Source organism: Hipposideros armiger, unplaced genomic scaffold (genome assembly GCF_001890085.2).
Source record: "Hipposideros armiger isolate ML-2016 unplaced genomic scaffold, ASM189008v1 scaffold_1286, whole genome shotgun sequence".
Taxonomy (NCBI): Eukaryota; Metazoa; Chordata; class Mammalia; order Chiroptera; family Hipposideridae; genus Hipposideros; species Hipposideros armiger.
The window spans coordinates 137583-157895 of NW_017732636.1; the positions used below are offsets into that span (position 1 = coordinate 137583).

A 20313-nucleotide genomic window follows, 5' to 3' on the forward strand; every position below is an offset into this window, starting at 1 on the left:
AGGTGTTACGGATTGGGTCCTGGAGGTTCTAGGGGAGGATCCATTCTATTGCCTTTCCCAGCTTCTAGAGACTGCTGCATTCTTTGGCTTCCTGCTCCTCCCACCATCTACAAGCCAGCAGTGGTGGTGAAGTCTTTGTTCTGTTGCCATCTCTATGGCTGTCATACTCCTTCGCATTTAGGGCTCACCTAGCAATTTGTGATAGTCTCCCTATCTCAGGATCCTGAATCACATATTGTCCACTCCTGACCTGCACACTTGATAAATCTGCAAAATTGCTTTTCCAAGTGAAATAACATTCACAGGTTCCAGGGATCAGGACCTGGTTGTTTTGGGGGCCGTTATTCAGCATCCTCCTGTCTCTTTCCTACTCTGAAAACAAGGAGCATTTTTGTGTGGGATGGTTTTAGGAAACAGGTGCACTCAAGAAATAAATCCTCTGCATCCTGGGACACAGGCAGGAGTGGCAGGTGGGTGGTGAGGGTGGCTGCTACCATGGCTACCCAGGCAAAGGAGGGGCTTCCTGGAGGATCACTTGGGCTGGGGGTGGGCTGCAGCCTGAAGCTAGGAGGGGGAAGTCTCCGTTTGGGGCAGGGGGTTACCTCTTCCATCCACAGTCTTCTGAAGACCTGTTGACCTGTTGCTCTCACACTGGGACCTGGGGAAGCACTGACAGGCTGGAGATGGAGCTAGGGGCGTGATCTGATGGGCAAGCAGGAGGAGATCACTTTGGAGACATGGAGGAAGAGGATGGTGGATTCCTGAGTCCCTGGTGGACCCAGTTGTCCCTGGAGAACCCCAGTGTCTCTGGTGGATCAAATCGTCCCTAGTGGACTTTAGAATATCCTGGTGTCCCTTGAATCTGGTGGCCCTGGATGACCACTAGTCCCTGGAGGGTCCCCTTATCTCTGGTAGATTTGTGGCAGCACTTCTGGAACATGAGGCTGCTCACTACACATCCACTAGCCTCTGCTCCCATCTCCCACAATGCTCTGGGCAGCATCTCCAGACCCTGAGGTGGCCCAGTCTAAGTCACAGCAGCCTTACCATTCAGTGTCCTCTGCCTTCAGCTCCCACAATGTTGCAGATGGTACTTCTGGCCCATGATGGGGGATCAGAAACTGGTTGCATGGTCGACGTTGTAAAGGCCACAACAGGGGCCAGCCGGGTGGCTCAGTTGGTTAAGAGCTCGCACAAGAGTTTGAGCTCTGAGCAACAGCGGTTCAATGCCCGGCCCGAGCTGAGCTGCCAACAGGTGGCAGGATGGCTCAGCTTATATATATATATAAAAAAAGCCACAACATCTATTGGCATCTGCCTACAGCTCCCACAATACCCCCAGGCAGCACTTCCAGCCCTTGAGATACTCCATGGACGGTTGGACTCTTGGGGCTGCCCCTCCTCCTTTCTTTTACCCGTCTATAGTTCTCACATGCCCTGGGGAGTACTTCTGGTCCCAAAGACACTGGATCTATTTTTCAGGGGCCTCTGCACCTGCTCCCCAGGACTTGCCTCAGGGCTTTTGCACTTGCACTCTACTAGGACTGCTCTTCTCCCAGTTACTTCCTGCTCACCCTTAATGCCTCAGTCCAATGCCCATAGGACCCTGTCACATCACCCATCATAGCACTTCTTCCCACATCCTCCAGAGCACAGGCCCATCAGAGGCCACAAAAGACAAACAGATGGAGTCAGTGCCCTCCTCTCTCCACCCTGGAGTGGCTGTAAAGCTGCTGGCTCCTCTCTCACCCCTTGCTTTGCCCACAGGACCACTCAAGGCTAATTGAGACCCTTGGTTGGGGGACTAACGGGCTCTAAAGTATGGTTTCTGGAGAGCACTGGGCCCTGCACGCCTCACTTTATCCATACAGACAACAGTGTACACATGAGTTTATTCTCACTCTGTTGCTGGGCCCAGTGCCAACCCTCTGTGCAGGTCCATGGTGGAGGTGACACTGCAAGCAGGGGTGGTGGTGTTAAAAATAAAAAGGCCTTACAAAGAGAGGAAATAAACATTTATTTGACATTTAAAAGAAAATAGCCATTCAGGAAGAAGCTTAAATAGAGTTCCAAGTAGGAGACAGAGCCGAGGTATTTATGGGAAGGGACGGAGAACAATTAGATTAATAAAGGAAGGCATTGCTATTGGTACAGATAACAATGATGTTAATTCTAAAAAATGTTTTTAATATTCAGTCTGATAGTCATCAGTCCAGTAATCATATCTTCTTATCTTTGCAAACAGTTTTTTGGGACACAGGCTTGCTTTACTCCCAATCGAAAGGTTCTTTTGCCTGTGTTTTAACATCCAAAGGTATGAGGCATAAGACGTACAAGGCAGTTCCTCTGGGATGGCAGCTCCTGGTGCATTTTAAAGTGGCTCAATTTATTACTTATTTTTTTACAGTGGCCAGCATTGGATCCTGCCCCTTCAGATGTCCTGTTGACTGGCCAGATGGTCAGAATTTCCAGGTACCGTCACACACAGCCTGGTATGTGTCAGGCGTCAGGGGCCGGAAGGCCTGGGCTTGGTTGTCCAGCACGAACAGGGCGTCAGCAATGACGCCCATGTTGAAGCCCTCACGCACCAACTGGGACTTCACCAGTTTGAACGTGCTTGTGATCTCCAGGGTGTCCTGCAGGAGCAGTTACTGTAACTCCGACTGTGACTCCCACTACCAAGACTTCCCACCTACCAACTACTGTCCCCTGAGCTCACCTGGATACGTATGAAATGGGGGACAGCATAGGCAGGAAGCCAAGTGCGGACGTGCTGGTACAGCCTCTGCCCATCGAAGGTCTGGCCGGGTGACAGTTGCACAGCAGCCATTCCCACCTTGCCCTCACACCCTGCGAAGTACGCCAGTCATTCTCAGCTGACCCACCTCTCCCCTGCCCAGTTCTGCTCATTGTGCCCCATCAGCTCCCCAACCTGTAAAATTGGGATAACAAACCTCCACCCACAAAGCTGTTGGAGGTTTAAAATGAGATGACCCCTTCGCACCTGGCACAGATACACCATACACGTTCACCTCCTGCAGGAAGTCCACCAGCGACAACACGCCCTCCACCTCCCGCGTCGACACGTTCTCACCCTTCCATCTGAGGGGTGGAGCCCGTGCTTGTGACCACGCCCTTAGTAAAGTGGAGGCCCCGCCTCTTGCCCACCAAGCCCCGCCTCCTAGGGAGTCTGATAGCCCTCTCTGCCCAACTCCACCTCCTTCGGGATCGATAAGCCCCGCCCCCTCTGGGATCCCGAAGTCCCGCCTCTTCAGCCAGCCTCTCTCCAGGGTCAGGAGGTCCCAGTGGCCCCGCCTACCAGTCCCGCCCCGAGAAATCCCGCCCCGGACCGGAAGGTGTCCCCGAGGCGGTCGCGGAAGTAGAGGAAGCCTTCACGGTCCATGGAAAGTACGTCCCCGGAGTTGTAGTAAACGTCGCCGTGGCGCCGCACGTCCCGCACCAATTTCCGTTCCGACAGTTCTCGGGGACCGCGGTAGCCCACGAAAGGGTGGCGGCCTAGTACCTGAGCCAACAGGAGCCCGGGCTCCCCTGTGGACCAGAGTAGGAGTTGGGGCATTAACTATGGACAAGAACCTCAGAACCCACCTGCCCCCGGCCAGAGGTTTCTGATAGCGGAGGATTCCATCACCTAGGACCCTGCCAGAGAAGAGACAGCGACTCAGAGATAGAAACGGCGAGTTCCGGAAATGGGAGAGACAGAGACACAGGGAGACAGAAAATGACAGACAGGAAAGAGAAGGTGGCATTGGGAGCCCACTTAAAAAATAGGAAACGGATAACAAGGGATGGACAGGGACAGAGACAAATGGTGGGAAGAAAAAGATTGTGTCCAGGACCTTGCGAGGCCCCAGGAGAGAAGACCCTAGGTAGAAGGCAAGAAATTGATGCCTGGGAGGACGTGGCTTCCACAGAAAGTTCGAGAGAACAACTCAAATGGACTCCCAAAACCCAGCAGAGCAAGAGATTGAGGTGGGGGAGCTGGGCAGAGCTGAGAAGCTGAGAGGCAGAGGGTCCCAGACAGTGGTCATACAGGCTGAGGACTCAGGGGCCGAGTGAGAGCTGCCGACACCACCACTGGGCACTGACCTCAAGGCTTTGGGCAGCTTGTTCCAGCCAAGGAGGAGACAGATCCCCACCTTTTCCACAACCAGGGAAGGTTCCCCAACCCCCATACCTGGCCCCACAGGCACACAAAAGCCTCGTCTGTCCCTTACAGGCTCCGCAGCCTCTGTGTCAAACTGTACAAGCTCGAAGGGGGACAGCATCTGAGTGGAGGGTAGGGAGGTGTCAGCAGAGGTCCTGTGGGCTCAGCCTTAATCAGGGCCACTGTCACACCGAACCCACTCACTCGAAGAAAGCAGTTTGTCTTGCCCACGGCCCCACAGCGCCCTGGATAGTTGACAAAGCCAATGTTGCCTTCCGTGGAGCCGTAGACTTCCAAGATCCGAATGGGGCCAAAGCGCTGCTGGAAGGTCTGCCACACGTCTGCCCGGAGTCCATTGCCTATTGCCAAGCGGACTGTATGTGTCTGGTCCTCTTGTTGCTGCAGGGACACGCCATGTAATGAGATCGACAAGGAGGTGACCTTGGGTATGCCCAGGTACCATTTCCTGGGAGGGCTATCTCAGGTCCTCACCTGGGAGGTGATGGGGTGGTGTAAACCTAGGGGATCTACCTGGGGTTCTTACTTGAGAGTAGTTACCTGGAATCTGTACCTGGAGGTTATCTGCAGAGGTTGCATGGGGGTGGAGGAGTTACCTGGGGGCTTTACCTAGCGGTAACCTGGGGAGTAACTTGAAGCTTCATCTTGGGGAGTTACCTAGGGGCCTTGGAGACTCCCTGAGGGCTTACTTTGAGGCTTTATCTGGAGGGATACCTGGGGACACTTCTTGGAAACAAGTTACCTGAGGTCCATACCTCATTGCTATAAGGGTAAGGCTGGTTCACATCTAATGAGTTTGCCCTGAGCCACACCCTGTTCTAAGCAATTTACATATGTTTAATTCTCACAGTACCCCTTGAGGTATTATCCTCTTTTCCAAATGAGGACACTGAGGCTGAGAAAGGTGATGACACCTGCCCAAGGAAGCACAGCTGACTATCAAAGGATCCATGATTAGAAACCTTGTGTGGGACTCATTATAGTGGCTCTTACCTGAGGTGTTTTACCTGAGCGACCTTGCTTGAGTCCTATACCTAAATCTACTTGAGACCTTTACCTTGGATGACAGCTGGGGTTTCATACCTAAAGTATGGAGCCCTAATCTTAGCCCCTCACCTGGGGAGCGTTACACAGGTACCGCAGGACCTCGCCCACATACTGGATCACAGTCACACTATGCTGCCGACAGTCATCCCAGAAGCAGGAGACGGAGAACTTAGGGGCCAGGACACAGGTTGCTCCTGGGAGGTAGGAGAGGAAGAGGTTTCAGGTCATGCTTCCAAGCCACTGAGAAGCTGCTTTGATCCCCTGACTGTGGCCCCCTGAAGCACAGGATGGTATCGGACTCATCTCTGTGTCCCTGGCCCAGCCAGGACTACCTCCATGAGAAAAAGCATAGGCGGGTGCCAGCCGAGTGGCTCAGTTGGTTAAGAGCGTGAGCTTTGAGCAACAGGGTCGCTGGTTCGATTCCACATGGGCCAGTGAGCTGCACCCAAGTTGAGCTGCCAACAGGTGACAAGATGGCTCAGCTGGTGAGAGCACATGCTCCTAACAACAACGTTGCTGGTTAGACTCCTGTATGGGATAGTGGGCTATGCCCACTCACAACTAAGATTGAACATGTCACCTTGAGCTGAGCAGCCGTGAGCTGCCGACGGCCAGCCAGATGGCGACTGGACTTGGAGCTGAGCTAGCTGCGCCCTCCACAACTAGATTGAAGGACAACAACTTGGCTGCTCTTCCCCAATTCCCCAACACTGTTCCCCTCCCCTAATTTCCCGATAAAAATCTAAAAAAAAGAAAAGAAAAGAAAAGTATAGGCTGGCCTGGGTTCGAATCCTGTCTCCAGAATGTTTGGAAAGATCAGTGCCTGGTACAAAGTGAGCACTGTTAAATAGGGGCTGTGAATAGTAATCATTCTTGATTATAAATGTTTTATGAATGTTTAGCTGAGCAGATGGGTGGGTAGGTGGGTGGGTGGATGGATGGAAAGGTGAGTGGATGTAGCTGGATGGGTGTGCTGGTGGATGGATGGATGTTTTGAAGGATGGATACATGGATTAATTAATTTTAGGGGCCACAACATTCACTCCAGGAAAGCGACCTTTCCTTTTCTGATCCGCTTCTCTACAGCTGGCTCTGTGGAAGGCACTCTCCCTAACTCAACCCTAATCTTCAACAAAACCCTGCAAGCAAAATATCATCATCCCTGCACCCAAAGGGACAGTTGCTCATATGCTTGATGAGTAGCAAGTGTGTGTCTTCTTTGAGGCTGAATTTTTTACAGGGAGGTAACTACAGTACCCTCTCTGTGAAAATGGGTGCCGGGTCCTTGGAAAGCTTGGTTTGCAATCCCTAATGAAACACCTAGTTCAGGAAAGGTCTTCAAGAGCTAGTAAAACCAGGGGGAAGATTGACAGGGAGTTTTCCGATTAAAGCTCCCCAATTCATCTTAGTCTCTCTAAGATAGGAGAACAGTTATGAGCTGCCTCCACTGTGCCTCCAGTAGGAAGCACAATGCACCCCAGCAAGGTTCTTGCTCAGTATGACTGAATGACTCTAACAACATCTCTAGAGGGAATTTCCAGTCTAACAGGAAACACAGGAAAGAGCAAAGACCAAACCATGAGGAGACTAAGTGTAAAAACAACTAGATAACTGGGGACATTTGAACATGAAGTGGGCATCAGATGATACTAAAGAGTAATTGTTAATTTAAGTCCTTATATTAGAGATACATACTGCAATTGTTACAAGGGAAAAGATAGTGTCTAGGATTTACTCTAAAATAATCCAGAAAGAGAGGAGTACATATCAAATAAAACTGGCAACATGTTAACAATTGTTAAGGCTGAGTGAAGACATGTGAGACTTCATCAAATTATTTGCTCTACTTTTGTGTGTATTTGAAATTGTCCATGATAAAAAAAAATCTTTTAATAAAATATGAGAGTAAAAAAGACAAGAGGGAGTGAGGAGGTAATAAAAGAAATAAGTACAGCAAAATGCTGATGGCGGCTGAAGCTGGGTGGTGGGTACATTTAGAATTTTTATATGTTTCAAAATTTTCATGATAAAAATTTGAAGGGGAAAAAACAGGTTATAGAGAGATTCCCATGTGGTTTCCTAGTCCGGGGTCCAGGGAGACAGCCTGATGGCATGCCTGGTGAGCATTCATTTCCTCACTGGCTCCTCCTGGGACAAGAGCTCATATGACCACTCACCAGCTCTTGTCACCTCCTGACCACAACACAGCCACTAGAGACAAAGGCTGGGTGTCCCAGCCTTTGTCCAGGGTCTCCTGGGGCTTTCTGCTGTATGTCCCTTTTCAGAGGTAAGAACCCAGGGTGCTGGGTAAGGTGTGGGTTCTTGTCACACTGACAACCCCACCCTGACTTCCAGTCTGGCAGTCCCGTGGATTGGAGGGGTCCTCAGGGAAGGGCTTACCGAGCTCCAGGCAACCGAGGACTCCAAGGACAAGTCCCATCACATGGTACAGAGGCAAGACTGTGTAGACCACATCATCAGCTGTGACCCCACTCAGGGACAGCATCCTGCACATCTGTAGCACCCGCTCATGCGTGAGAATGGCTGGCTTCGGGAGCCCTAGGGGATGAAGGAGTGGGAAGGGTGGGGTGGTAGGACAGCACAAGAGGGATCAGCACGCAGGGGTGGGTCTCCATGGTCAGGTCTGCAGGGCCCTCAGAAGGTGGTCAGGTATGGGGATTTGTGGGTGGGTTCAAGGAGGTCAAATTGGATTTGGGGTTCAGAGGCTGAATTCCAAAGGTGTTTGCTGGGAAGAGGCAGGATTCTGGCATTGACCACTTAGAACACACTGGGAGTCAGAGTTCAGGCCAGATGTCTCAATCAAAGCACATGGTAGGTTTCAGAGGTCAAGTTTGAGGCACAAGGCAGTCAGGCTTGGGGTCAGGTCAGCATGATAGCTCAGAGGTCGGGGCTAGGGCTGCTGGGTGCCCTCACCGGTGGTCCCTGAGGTGTAGATGAACAGGGCAGGGCTCCGCGGTGTGATCCCAGCACGCAGGTCGGCAGGCACAGGGTCTGGGGGTGCAACCTGCAGGGCGGCCCCCAGAGCCCCCACCCCTGCTGTGGGGGAGGAGAGGCCGAGGTAGAAGCAGCGAATGTTCTCTGCCTGCAGCCTGGGAAGGACCTCCTCCAAGTTTTCCCGGAGGTCTGTAGGAATGGATCAGAGGAGAAGCTGAGGCAAGGCCCACCCAAGACCCATAGATGGAGGAGAGGAGCCCACAGCCAGCCACAAAGGACGCAGCCAGCAGAGCAAAGCTTCTGCATTCTTCTGTAAAGAACCCCATAGTTAGCATTTTTTGGCAGAAAGGATTGAAATAGCCACGGTGAAGAAAAAAAAAAAAAACTGTGATGCCCTCATAATTACTTTGCAGAGGCTAAGTACTACTGCCTGTGGGTGGGTGAGGAAGAAAGCGCTTCTTGCCCAGGACCCTCTGAGCAACAACCCTCTACGTCCGTCCCCACCCCTTTCGTCCTCCCCTGGCCTCTGGAGTCCTCACCTGGGTCCACCACCAGCACCCGAGCCCCAGAGCTCAGCACCGAGTGCACCAGGGGCGCCCCGCGGATGTGTGGATTGATCCACGCCACCGGGCACCCCAGCTTGGCCAGCCCCAGCCACAGGCCCAGGGCGGGAACGACCTGGGAGGCCAGCACCAGGAGGGCAGCGGGCTCCCTGGTCCCCTGGTCCCCTGAGCTGCCCAGCTCCGCCTTCAGGGCCCACGCCGCCTGGCAGGCCCTGGCGTCCAGCTCCCCGTAGGTGACCGAGCGGCTCCCCGGTCCTGTCCACACCAAGGGTGTGCGGCCCGGCTGCGCCCGCGCGCGCCGCTCAAAGGCATCCACGAAGGTGTCGCGCGGCGTTCGGCTCAAGCGCGCCCTGACATCCAGGCCCGCGCGGAGGATCCCAACGATGAAAGCCACGTCTGCCGGCAGCCAGCGCAGCCCCGGGGGTGGCCGCGCGGGCAGCAGGGCCAGCGTGAGGGCCGCGGCCGTCAGACTCAGCCAGTGGGGCATCCAGGGGCTGAGCCAGGGCCGCGCCAGCCAAGCTAGGCCGAGCAGCGCACAGCAGGCAGGGTCCCCCAGAAGCCAGCGCAGTGCCGGGGCCAAAGCCACCGGCCACGTAGGCTGCCCCAAGCCGCGCAGCAGCAACAGCAGCAGCAGCAAAAAGGCCAGTCGCGATCGGACTCCCATGCTCGGTCCTCAGAGGAGTTCCACGGAATACTCACCTCCTCAACCTCTGGCGGTCAGCCTGGTCAGCTCTGCCCCTGGCAGTGGCCCAGGCGCTGTTGACAGCGTGCTCCTTGCCCCAGGACTCTGCCCCCAGCCCTTTACTCTTATTTGTTCAAATACAGTTCACATTCAATATTATATTAGTTTCAGGTGTATAACATATTGGTTAGACATTTATATAACTATGTCATCATCCCCATAAGTCTAGCGCCCACCTGGCACCACATTTATTACAATATTTATATTCCCTATGCTGTACTTTACATCCCATGACTATTTTGTAAGTGTCTGTACATTTTTTTTTTTAAAGATTTTTATTGGGGAATTGGGGGGATGGGAACAGTGCTGGGGAATTGGGGAAAGGGGAACAGGCAAGTTGCTGTCGTTTTTTGTTCTTCAATCTAGTTGTGGAGGACGTTGCTTCACTGGCCCAAGTTGGCACCATCATTGCGCTCTTCTCTGGCAAGGCAGATCAGTCGCCGGCATCTGGACGGCCGCTCACTGCGGCTGCTGGCCGCTCACGCTGGCTGCTGGCCACACACGGTAGCCCATTGCAATCCACTGCCACAGGGACTGCAGCCCACGCCGTCGCCGGCGACTCATGGCAGCCCAGCTCCAGGTTGAGCTGTTGTTCAGCATCTTAGCTGTGGAGGGCAGTGTCACTGGCCCTCACATGTGGGATCCGAACCGGGGCCCTCTGGCATCCCAAGCGAGTTCTTAACCATCGCGCCACTCGGCCGGCCCTGTACATTTTTTTAAAAATTTATTTTTATTGGGAAACTGTGTGTTTCTCCAGGACCCATCAGCGCCAAGTATGTAGTTTCAATCTATTGGGTCGTCGGAAAAGTCATGATGTATTTTTTCTGTTTTCTATGCAGAAATGCGTCATGACTTTTCCCACAACCCAATAGTTGTGGAGGGCACACCTCAGTGGCCCATGTGGGAATCAAACCGACAACCTTGGAGATATGAGCACTGCACTTTACGCTCTAACCACCTGAGCTAAACTGCCGTCCCACCAATCTGTACTTTTTAAAAATATATATTTTATTGGGGAGTTGGGGGAGGGGAACAGTGCTGGGGAATCGGGGGAAGAGGAACAGACAAGTTGCTGTCCTTTTGTTCTTCAGTCTAGTTGTGGAGGACATCACTTCACTGGCCCATGTTGATACCATCATTGCGCTCTTCCCGGGTAAGGCAGATCAGTCGCCGGCCTCTGGACAGCCCCTCACAGCAGCTCTTGGCAGCTCACACCAGCTGTCAGCTGCTCACGCTGGCTGCTGGCCATACATGGTAGCTTATGGCAGCCCACTGCAGCAGGGGCTGCAGCCTATGCTGTCGCCGTGGACTCATGGCAGCCCAGCTCCAGGTTGAGCTGTTGTTCAGCATCTTAGCTGTAGAGGGCAGTGTCACTGGCCCTCATATCTGGGATCCAAACCGGGGCCCTCTGGCATCCCAGGTCAGCTCTTAACCAATGTGCCACTCAGCAGGCCCCAAGCCAGCTCTTAACCAAAGCGCCAATCGGCCGGCCCCAATCTGTACTTCTTAATCCCTTCCCCTTTTTCACCCAGCCCCCCAACTCTGCCCCCAGCCCTTCTGAACCACACCTGTTTGTTCTGCTCTGCCCGTGTGGTCACCTATTGTGGACCAGGTACTTGGGAAACAGGCCCACAGAATCAGCAGGAGAGCAAAGCGAGCGGGCTTCAGGCACTGCCTCCTGCTCTTCACAGCTCACCTGGAGGTTCTTGTGTGACACCCACTTAAGTTGCAGGCAGATGGGCTTGACCAGTCTGAGCCTCTAGCCAGATATACAGCAGGTGTTCAGTAAATACTGAAAGGGATAAATGCAGTGCTGAATTCAAACCCAGCTCTCCTACCCATGTGCTGCACTGACAGCCACACCTCTGGCATCGGAGGGGACCGTGCTTGGGGTTCAGGAGGTTGAACTCTGCCTGGAATGCGGGAGGGACAGTCTACACATGGTCGGACCCCATCACCTTTGCGAGGCAGTCACAGGGTGGAATTCAGAGATGGGCTGCCATTGGCCCAGGAACCAACAGGTTGTGCTGGGGCACCTTCCTCCAGGCTGCACCCACCTCGAGCTGCCCCAAATCCTAAGGGCAGGGCACCCAAGTCAGCCAACACCACTGCACTGGAGGCAGGAAGTGCAACCTTGCTCTGGACTGGCAGTTTAACTGACATGGGGTTGCATGACACCAGCTCACCACCACGGATTGCCCTCTTCAGCAGCAGCCCAAGGGTCATAGCTGCGGCTCCCCACCACCCTACCCAGCACTTGAGCTTGTCCCCCAGGGAAGGTAACCAGAGGCTAAGGTCTTCTCATGGCAGCCTGGCCCCAAAGACCCCTTGGGTCCTCCAAAAGGAAGTCCAAAGGGCTTAGAGCATCTGGAGGAAGGGGCCTCGAAATTTTCACCTTGGACTGCAGCAACTGTGACTGGGGTGTGGTCCCACACGTGGCCCACTTCATATGGAGTTGGCCTGTATCCCTCCCCACAGGACCAAGGGATCTAGGAGTCAAGCACTGATCATATGCGCACCCCACTGAGGCATGAGATGACCAAGAGGGGGGGGGCGCTGATGGCCTGATGCCCACAGCAAGTCTGTGAGAGTGAGAAATACACAGGTTTGGCCCCATGGGCCACAGTCCTTTATTACAAAGCAGGTATCCAAAGGTCTGGCCCTAGTCCATGATGGTGCCAGATGAAGGAGGGTAGTTCGGGGTGGGGCACCAGGGATCTTGCCCAGCCTGACATGGGCGTAGGAAAACAGGCCTAGACCCCACCCCACTCACGGAAGGAGGCAGGGTGCGAGATATAGATGGAGCCACGAATCCTGGGCCCTGTCCCAATTCTGAGCATCCAGTTCAGACTGGAGATGATCCAGTTCTCAGGAGTGCTTGGGTCTCTCTGACCAGCCCCAGCCCGCCACTACCTGGAGGGTCTGAATGTAGGAGTTAGGCAGGTTGGGCCCCTGGTTGGTGGTGAAGAGGGTGAAAGCAGGGGAAGGGCCTGCACTCAGAGAAAAGCCTAGTCTGGTGGTGGGAATGTGGTCAAGGTGCTCGTGGGGTGTGACCCGGCCCAGCGAGGATGTTATACTAGTTCTGCAGTGAGCCTGACTTAGCTCCGCAAGCTATAGAGACCCTGCAGTGGGTATGGCCAACTGTGGGGTGTGATCAAACTCACGATGGGCGTGGCTAGGCCCCGGGCCAGATCAGGGTGCAGGGTGGGAGGCCAGATGGCGCTCCAGCAGGGCGTGGTGCGAGAAGACCTTGCCGCAGGCAGGGCAGGGCACGCGCTCTGGCCGGTGCGTGCGCATGTGCACGTTGAGCGAGCTCTTCTGCGTGAAACGCTTGGCACAGACAGCGCACTGGAAGGCGCGCACTCCCGTGTGTGTGACCATATGCTTGAGCAGGTAGTCGCGCAGCGAGAAAGATCGCCAGCACACAGCGCACTGGTGGGGCTTCTCCCCTGCGGGCGACATGGGGGGCCGCGCATGCAGAGTCAGCTGGGAAGAGACCCCGGATGCCTTTGCTGGGCAGGGACTCCCCTCCCTTGGCCTCCAGGACCAACCATCAACCCGGAATCCCCCTGCACCTCCTCCACTCTGGGACCACCCCATCACTCCTGGACTTGACTGCCCAAGAAGGGCCCTCACACATGGCCTGGTATGGCCTGGTGAGGTCCCCTCACCTCTGCCCTGCTGGACATCCCCCTCCCAAACCCTTACCATTATACTAGTATACCATTGTCAGTGTCCCCCACCTCCAACAGGTAACCTCCCAATAGGGAACCCAACCGCTGTGTGACATGGTTGCCCACTGCAACTGACCACTCAGGTCCCCCAAGCCAAGGGACCTCCCCTCACCCATTCCTGCCATGCCCATAGAGCATTCTAAACTCTGATCTCTGGCCATTCTAGGGACAGTCTGGCAAGGCCAAGCATCCTTACACTGGGAGAGAGCCAGGTATACCTGTCCCCTTTCTTCTGGGAGCCCCTGTTGCCCAGAATCCCTGCCTGCTGGCGGCTATAATGTTCCTCAGGTGACAGAGCAGGCAATCCCCCCCCCCCATCAGAGAAGGGGAGGCAGGCTGTGTTGGCCCCTAGCATCAGCAGGCATTAACAAAAAGCCTTTCACATCAGCAAGTGGCTGCAGGGCAGTGCCTGGGAACAGTTCTCCCAGACCACCTGGGCCTGGCACCTGAAATCCCAACTTCCTGGCCCAGCAGAACTCCCCACTCCATTCCCACTGGACTTCCAGCCACATCTTTGCTTTTCTTAACATCCAGCTTAGCCTTTGGCATTTCACATCTCAGTCCCCAGGGAGCACCCGGCACCCTCCCTTGGATACATCCATGACCTGCCAGCAACCACCTTGGCCCTTCACTCCACAATCCCCAGTGCTCTACTTCTTCCTCAGCGGCTATGGAGCTGCCTCCTGGACACGCAGAGGTCCAAAAGGCCCTCACTGCAGCCTTGGGGAGTCCCATCTCTCTTCTCTAGCCCTGATCAGGACACCTGTCTGCCCACTTTCCACTCTTTCCCAAGGCCAGCGAACCCATCCTCCCTTGCATCCAGTCTCAATCACTGGACCTGCTGACATCCAAGTAGATCCAGGAGGGTCCTTTCATCACTGCTCCCCAAACTGACCATGCTCCCTCCCTCCAGCCCATCTCAAGCTCTATCATGGTGACTAAAGGAGGCTCCACTGCCAGCTTTCCAAAGGCCTTGGGCTACAACTGCTGCTCCACAACCCAGCCTTAGGATCTCTGCCCCATTCCCTCCCGTGGGCTAGCCCCAATAAATTGAGGTAGGCGGCCGGCAGGAGTGCCTGCTGCCCACAGGCATTGCACTTGGGGCTCAAATTCCAGGTTCCCCTGGGATCACGAAAGAACTGCGTCACTGCCCCCGCCCAGTGCCCAATCCTGCCTCAGGTTTGAATTACCAAAGACCCAGGTGTTCCAAGACCCCACCCCGGCTCACCGGAGTGGATGAACATGTGCTTTGTGTAGTTTTTCCGCGAGCTGAACGTCTTGCGGCAGTGACTGCATTCATAGGCGGGTGGCTCGGCACCAGAGGCGCGTGCTGGGGTGGCGGCAGGAGCAGAGGGTGGGGCCAGAGCCTCTCCCAGAGGCGCACTGGGGGCCCCATCAGGCTCGAGCGCAGGGTAGAAGGCAGGAGGGGGCGCAGGGGCCAGCTCGGAGGGCGCGGAAGGGGTTTGAGCAGATGGCCCTGGAGCGCTCAGATGAAAGGGGAAAAGCGAGACTGGCGGCCCCGGGGTCTTCAAGCCAGGCGGGCGGGGTCCGGACAGGATGCAGTCGGGCGGGACTGGGACCTCTGCGGGACAGCCTTCAGCGGCTGTGCCGTCTTCTTCTTGCCACGGGGAGACGTAGCTATCAGGGAACACGTCCTCGGCCACTGAAGGCCCCCGAAGGAAGTCCCTCCCGGAGCCGCCATAGTCAGGAAGGCCGGCGGGCGCAGGCGGCTCCTCGCGCGCACTGTCAGCCGCGGTGGTGAGGAAGCTGGCAGCGCAGTCAGGGAAAGATGCGGGCGCCTGGCCCTCAACCCGAACGCCGCCTTCGCCTTCCTCACCGTCGGTCTCATCATCAGTCTCTTCGTCGTCATCGTCGACGTCATCGTCATCACCACCTTCTGGGGCTACCGGTAGGGCGAGGTCGGGGTCCGACCCCTCCGCCTTGGCGGGCGCAGGGGGCGCAGGCAGCTGCAGGCGTGCAGGCTGGCGTTGCTTGCGGCTATGAGCAGCACCGGGATGGCCCAGGGGACGCGCAGCCAACAAGTGGCGCAAGCGGTGGCGCAGTTGTGCCGGCGCGAGTGATGTGGGCACCGGAGTGGGCAGGGGCGGGGGTGCGGGGGTGCCCAGGGCGGGGGCACGGGCGCGGGCAATGATCTGCGTGCACTCGTCTATGACAGTCTGGATGCGCAGCACCGATGCGGCCGTGAGCACCTGCAGCGCTTCGCCTTGTGCCACCACGAGCGAGCCGCTGTAGAGGAACTCGACGAGCTGGCGCACCGTCTGCGCGGGCACCACCGGCGGCACACGGATCTCGGAGTGGCCGAGCAGCAATTTATCCTGGAAGAAGGGCGAGCCAGCGGCCAACACGCAGCGATGTGCGCGCAGCGAAGCCTCGCGGATCCGCACGGTCACGTCGCAGAAGTGCCCGCCCAGCCGCTGCCCGTTGAGGGTCTCGAGCAGCGAACGCGAGAAGTTCTGCAGATGGATGTGGTGCACCGCCTCCGCCGCCGCCGCCATCTACACCAGACGAGGGAGAGTTGCGGGGAGGTCAGCCAGGGACCCCCGTCTGCACTAGCGTTCCCCGTCCCTTAAGCCTTTGTTGTAGGACAGGGCCCAAGGACAAACCTCAGCCCTCCCCAAGGGACTTTCGCAGTCCTGTGCCCAGCACATAGATCACAGCAGGACTTCCCCCACTCCAGGACTTAGGCAGCTCCCTGCACCTCCGCAGCCCCCACCGAGGGAGGATTGGGAATATCAAAGGTCTATTCACTCCCAGTCTTGCTTACTACTCCGGGACAGTATCCAGGGATTGCTTCCCCTATTTAGGTCCTGTCACCCACCCTTCTCCCAACTCCAAAATCCACAAACCCTCCCCACATGCCCCTCTCAGGGGGCAGCCCTGTAGAGAAGAGCGCAGAGACCCACCCACATCTAGAACAGGCCGACTCTCCAACACGATGGCTGCAATTCCTTCCACTCGCCGCTTTTTGTTCTGCCTTTGTCACACCCTCCAACCTTAGAACATCCAAGGCCCTGTGCAGACCCAGTCTGCTGCCTCAAACCGGTTACGTTAACCAGTGAACACGGAGATCTTCGCAGGGGTGAGGTGGCATGACCTGCCTCTTGGACTAAGCAATCAGAAGTCTGCATAGTCACAATGGGCTGAGAGGTTAGCCTGGCAGGTGCTCCATGGGAGGAAATCACAGTAGTGAGGGAGGTGCCTGCCACAGCCTGGTGCTTCTTGGCATATGGATGGACCTGTGGGGCACAGGGTGTGTGTGTGTGTGTGTGTGTGTGTGTGTGTGTGTGGCACAGAGAAGGGGCTTCCGTGGACTGCGAAGGGGGTGTGTGATTGAGTGGGTGCAGGTGAAGCAGCAGCGGCCTCAGATCAGCATGTATGTCTGAGCAAACCGGATACTTGCCCAATTGTGACCAGAAAGAGGAGGGGTTTCCACCATCCCCACACTCTGAATCTGAGACGCTATGCTACTTCGCGCGTCAAGCAGGTACCGGGCTCAACCAGTCTGTTTACCCTCTAACAACAGGGGTGAGATACCTGGCTTATCCCACATTCGGGACACACACATCTCCAGTGTAGGGGAGGAGAGCCAGGAGACAAGACACACTGGGACCCGCCCACACGTCACTAGCCTCACTCAGGCAGAGTCACACAGTCCCAGGGTGAGGCCTCTCTTAACCCTCAGCATCTACTGAGGTCTCAGACTCACCTCCTCCGGCTCCTTATGCCCAAGCCGCCTTTGCTGTGACCAGACCCCTCTGCTTCTTGTATGCCCCACATCTGACCCCTCGGACTACTTCGCACACCTCCACTGCCCGGGTACCGCGGGCCTAGACTGATGGCAGTAACCGCCTCGCGTCCCCCTACCTCCGGGTCTCTAACCCATGCGACAGCCAGAGGGAGCCTGTTAACTAACACCTAACACATCTGAACCCTCCTCTTCTCACAGCCCTCCGTAGGAAGAATTAATTCTTGGCGATTCCTCAAACGAGCCTAGTCTTTGCACGTGCCGTTGCCTCTGCCACAGCACCCTTAAAGTCTTTATTCACCAAGCATCTATCTAAAGGACTTCAAATCCGTGCCCGGGCGATGGGACAGAAACCTGTGCATCAGCCCGCAGGGCCTGAGCTCTTCCTTTTCCAATTCACTCCGGCCCTACTCTCCGACAGCTTCCGATTCCTCGGTCCAGATGCAGCAGGGCCTTCATGGCGCCTCAGAACAAAGGTCCACCTGGAGACACGGCTCCAGGCCCACTGTCCCGGGTACGCGACGCATTCTCATCGTCACGCCTTTGCTCAAGCCATACACTTCGCTCGTGGCACCTCTCTCCCTCACTCTGCGCCACTGCGCGCGCCCTATCCTGAGCCCAGAGCCCCTCTCTGATCCGCGCTGGCTGCACCCGCTGCAGCCCCGACCAACCTAGGTTTCCAGCATCCGCGCCCTTGCCCGCGCCGTGCCCCGATTCTGCAGCGCCCCCTCACGTCCGCAGCGTGCGCTCCAAGCCTAGCGCCGGCACCCCTCCCATGGCACGCCCCAGCCTCCCCGCCGGCCTTGCGGCAGGGGGATTCCCGGTCGACCCCACCTCCGGCTCCTCCTCAGGCACCAGGCTGGGCCGTGGCTGCCTCCAGCTTACCACCGCCAAGGCCGCACTTCCGGGCCTCGATGATAGCGGAACTGAAGTCCGCAGCCGCTGCGGCACTGGGAAGCGCTAGGTGAGAGCACGTTTCCGCTGTTTCTATGGAGACCAGCAGCCGCCGTCGTCAGGGCTGTACTTCCGGCTTTCGCCAGTGTTGGAACCACTGTCACCGAGGCTGGGGCCGCGGGGTGGTGAGGAATCTCCCGGCCACAGCATGCTTCTGGCGTCGCCCTAGAGACGGGGCGGAGGCGGGGCCTGAGCTGTCAATCCGCGGACCACGATCCCTTGCGCGCGCGGCCGGGCTGGAGATGATACACAGTAATGAAAATGCGAGGGCAGTCTGCGATGGAAGTCCGCGATCGACTTAAACCCCACTGCGACCCCGGAAGGCGGCTTTCTCTCCATAACACAGGTGGAAGCAAGAGTAGAGCTCGCGAGTGGGATGGGGGAGTAGACGCCACCCTGTCCTTGGTACCCACCTTTTGCTCCGCCCCTGGGCTGGGATCCCAGGTAGAAGGTGGAGACAGCCTGACTGGATGCCCCCTACCCACTCCCCTAACCAGGCCCACCCTCCGCAGGGCGAATAATAACCAATAAATGAAGTGATATCGAACTGAACGCCTTCTGCACACCACTGTGGGCCGGAGCTCAGAAAAGAAAGGAAGTTGGGGGATGACATGGCTGGTACCTCTGCCAGGAGGGTGGGTGAGCAGCCAGTCCAGAGACTGGAAGTCACATGGGACAGAATCTGTTGGAACAGCTGTCTAGACACAGGAAACAGCCTAGTCTGCAGGGACCTTAAGATGGGGCTGGCAGTCCAGGACATGCATGAACCATGGCCACTAGATGGTGAGGCTGGAGTGGTGGGCTGGCCTGGCCTTATGCTCTACTCATGGGGGCTGGAGGGAGGCAGGAGGGCCTGGACCTCAAGGTCAGAAGATCCCCCGGGACTTTAGTGGACCCCATGCCTTATACAGCAGGTGTGGAGTCCAGGAGCGGGGGTGGGGGGTGGGGGGGGCGCTGGCTCCTCAGCCTTCAGTATGGGTGCAAGGTCAGAATGCCTGTCTCCACCTCTAGTAGCTGCTGGGCATGTGTTAAAGGTCATGGAGGACAGGGGATATACAAAACGGGGAATGACCACCCACACTGGCAGCCCACTCTGTGGGCCATGACCTGAGAAACCTTATGAAAACCCAAGTGTAATGGCCTCATTGTCTTTGTTCAGAATGGGGGCCCCTCACAGTGGCCTGCCTAGCCCACTAGGTCTGCTCCATCCAACCTCAGTGACCCCTCTTGATTCCTTTCCTCCCCAATTCCTATTACTGATCATTCCTCTCTGGCCTCACAGGCCCCTTTCTGTTCCCACTTCAAGGCCAGTCCTTGAAGTTCCCTATGTCTGAAGCACCCTCTCACACAGCTCAGCTGCCACCACCTTCCCCAGGGAACCTCCTTGACTTCAAGCCCCCTCAACTTTTTTTTTTTTTGAAGATTTTTATTGGGGAATTGGGAGAGGGGAACAGCCAAGTTGTCCTTCAGTCTTAGTTGTGGAGGGCACAGCTCTTGGGCAAGCTCTTAACCAACTGAGCCACTCGGCCGGCCCAAGCCCCCCCATCTTCTATCATAGTGCCTATGAGGACACGGTTTCATCTGTGTCCTTCACCTTGACAGATAGTTGCTGCCCCTACAACCTAACAGGTGCCAACAACTGCTTTACCATGGCCTAGATCTGATTCCATAGATTCTGGGGCATCGTAAGTCATCCGATGTAGTGGAGGTAAAATGCCCCTCCCCCAAGATCATCCCTTGCTCAAATCCCCAGAACATGGCAGCTATAATTAAGGTTCTTGATCAGCTGACCTCAAAATATGGAGACAATCCTGAATTGTTTGGGTAGGCCCAGGGTAGTCACAAGGGTCCTTAAAGGCAGCAGAGGAAAGCAGACAGACTTGAAGTAGGACTCCAGGGACTTTGGAGGTGGAGGGTCCATGTGACAAGGAATATGAGGGTGATGGTGGGCTCTAGAATCTGAGAAGAGCCTTGGATGACAACCAGCAAGAACATAGGGACCTGTCTTACAACTGCATGGAAGTGGGTTCTGCCAACAATCTGAATGAGCTGGGAAGCCAATTTCCCCCCAGAGCTTCCAGATAAGAGCCCAGACCTTCCTGCAACTTGACTGCAGCCTTTGTGGGAACTGGAGCAGAGGATGCTGCCTAGGCTTCTTACCTACAGAACAGTGACCTAATAAATGGGTGTTTTAAGCTACTGAGTTTGTGGTAATTTGTTAAGTAGTGACAGAAAACAAATACAGCTGCCAGAGACTCAGAGCCTCCACACAGAAAGTGTCTGAAAAATGCCACTGTTTCCTCATCTGATGAATGCCTTCCCATTGCCTCTCTCTTGACAAATGCTTCAAGTCTGCCTTACCAGCATTT

General features: G+C 55.8%; 2 protein-coding genes across 7 annotated transcripts; both read right to left on the reverse strand.

Moving 5' to 3' along the window:
* Positions 1-1998: 1998 nt before the first annotated feature.
* Positions 1999-9441, reverse strand: SLC27A5 (solute carrier family 27 member 5). The gene is made up of 10 exons (XM_019633358.1): positions 8725-9441; positions 8165-8374; positions 7631-7789; positions 5300-5424; positions 4370-4564; positions 4196-4286; positions 3351-3549; positions 3005-3102; positions 2720-2850; positions 1999-2636 (listed from the first exon to the last, which is right to left on the reverse strand). Exons 1-10 carry the CDS (start codon positions 9410-9412, stop codon positions 2460-2462), a joined length of 2073 nt encoding a protein of 690 aa, XP_019488903.1. The 5' UTR covers positions 9413-9441; the 3' UTR covers positions 1999-2459.
* Positions 9442-12088: 2647 nt separating this feature from the next.
* Positions 12089-18778, reverse strand: ZBTB45 (zinc finger and BTB domain containing 45). Of its 6 annotated transcripts, none has more exons than XM_019633357.1 (3): positions 17876-18778; positions 14453-15740; positions 12089-12939 (listed from the first exon to the last, which is right to left on the reverse strand). In XM_019633357.1, the coding sequence occupies exons 2-3, from the start codon at positions 15738-15740 to the stop codon at positions 12683-12685; spliced, it is 1545 nt and encodes a 514-aa protein (XP_019488902.1). In that variant the 5' UTR covers positions 17876-18778; the 3' UTR covers positions 12089-12682. The 6 variants fall into 6 exon arrangements, with proteins under 6 accessions (XP_019488902.1, XP_019488901.1, XP_019488900.1 ...); XM_019633356.1 differs by having other exon boundaries at positions 17825-18778; XM_019633355.1 differs by having other exon boundaries at positions 17662-18778.
* Positions 18779-20313: the final 1535 nt, after the last annotated feature.